Source organism: Crocuta crocuta, unplaced genomic scaffold (genome assembly GCF_008692635.1).
Source record: "Crocuta crocuta isolate KB4526 unplaced genomic scaffold, BGI_CrCroc_1.0 scaffold116, whole genome shotgun sequence".
Lineage (NCBI taxonomy): Eukaryota > Metazoa > Chordata > Mammalia > Carnivora > Hyaenidae > Crocuta > Crocuta crocuta.
In genome coordinates this window covers 4,128,919-4,129,480 of record NW_027531562.1, presented here as the reverse complement: position 1 = coordinate 4,129,480, position 562 = coordinate 4,128,919, and the positions used below count along the sequence as shown (strand labels likewise).

Below are 562 nucleotides of genomic sequence, written 5' to 3'. Positions count from 1 at the left end.
GGCTGGCCCCGGGCCGCGCCGCCGGAGCCGGAAAGTTGGCGCGGCGAGGGGCGACCGGACGGGCAGCGCCCCCTGTACGGCGCCTTACCTTCTGGTCGACGATGGAGCAAGCCATCTCGCGGACGTGCGCCAGGCTGTAGTCCCCGGACGAGTNGGACGGGGTGCATCTCCGACCAGCTTCCCGGCGCCGCCCGCAGTCCCTGCCCCCAGTTCCAAAGACCAAATACAGCGCACTTCTAGTGAGGTGACCTGTGACGGACGGAGAACGCCAGCCCTGCGGTTTCCCGTGGGTCTTGCCTTCGAAGCGTCAGGGAGAATGAATGTAGAGGGTCCTCAGAAACCCACTGACATCCCGCCTCCTTCTAGGAGCTCTTGGGTTTCTTGCCAAAGAGAGTAGGAAGCCGGTCCACGAAAATGTATTTAAACCTGTCAATACCTTTTTTTGTCTCTGACACACCCCGATACCCGACCCCACCTCCTCCAACCGCAGCTCCGAAGGCACCAGACACACGCAAGTGGCTGAATTCAAGAGACAGCCTCTTCTGAAAGAGCAGGCATTGTT

At 61.0% G+C, this 562-nt stretch overlaps 1 protein-coding gene across 1 annotated transcript in view; it reads right to left on the bottom strand.

Moving 5' to 3' along the window:
* The window catches only part of PRKD1 (protein kinase D1), a 319,505-nt gene extending 319,373 nt beyond the window's left edge, over nucleotides 1–132 (bottom strand). Inside the window, exon 1 of the mRNA XM_077772733.1 lies at nucleotides 89–132. Coding sequence (XP_077628859.1) covers nucleotides 89–115 — 27 coding nt within the window. The 5' untranslated portion in view covers nucleotides 116–132. The remainder of the gene's footprint in view (nucleotides 1–88) is intronic.
* Nucleotides 133–562: the final 430 nt, after the last annotated feature.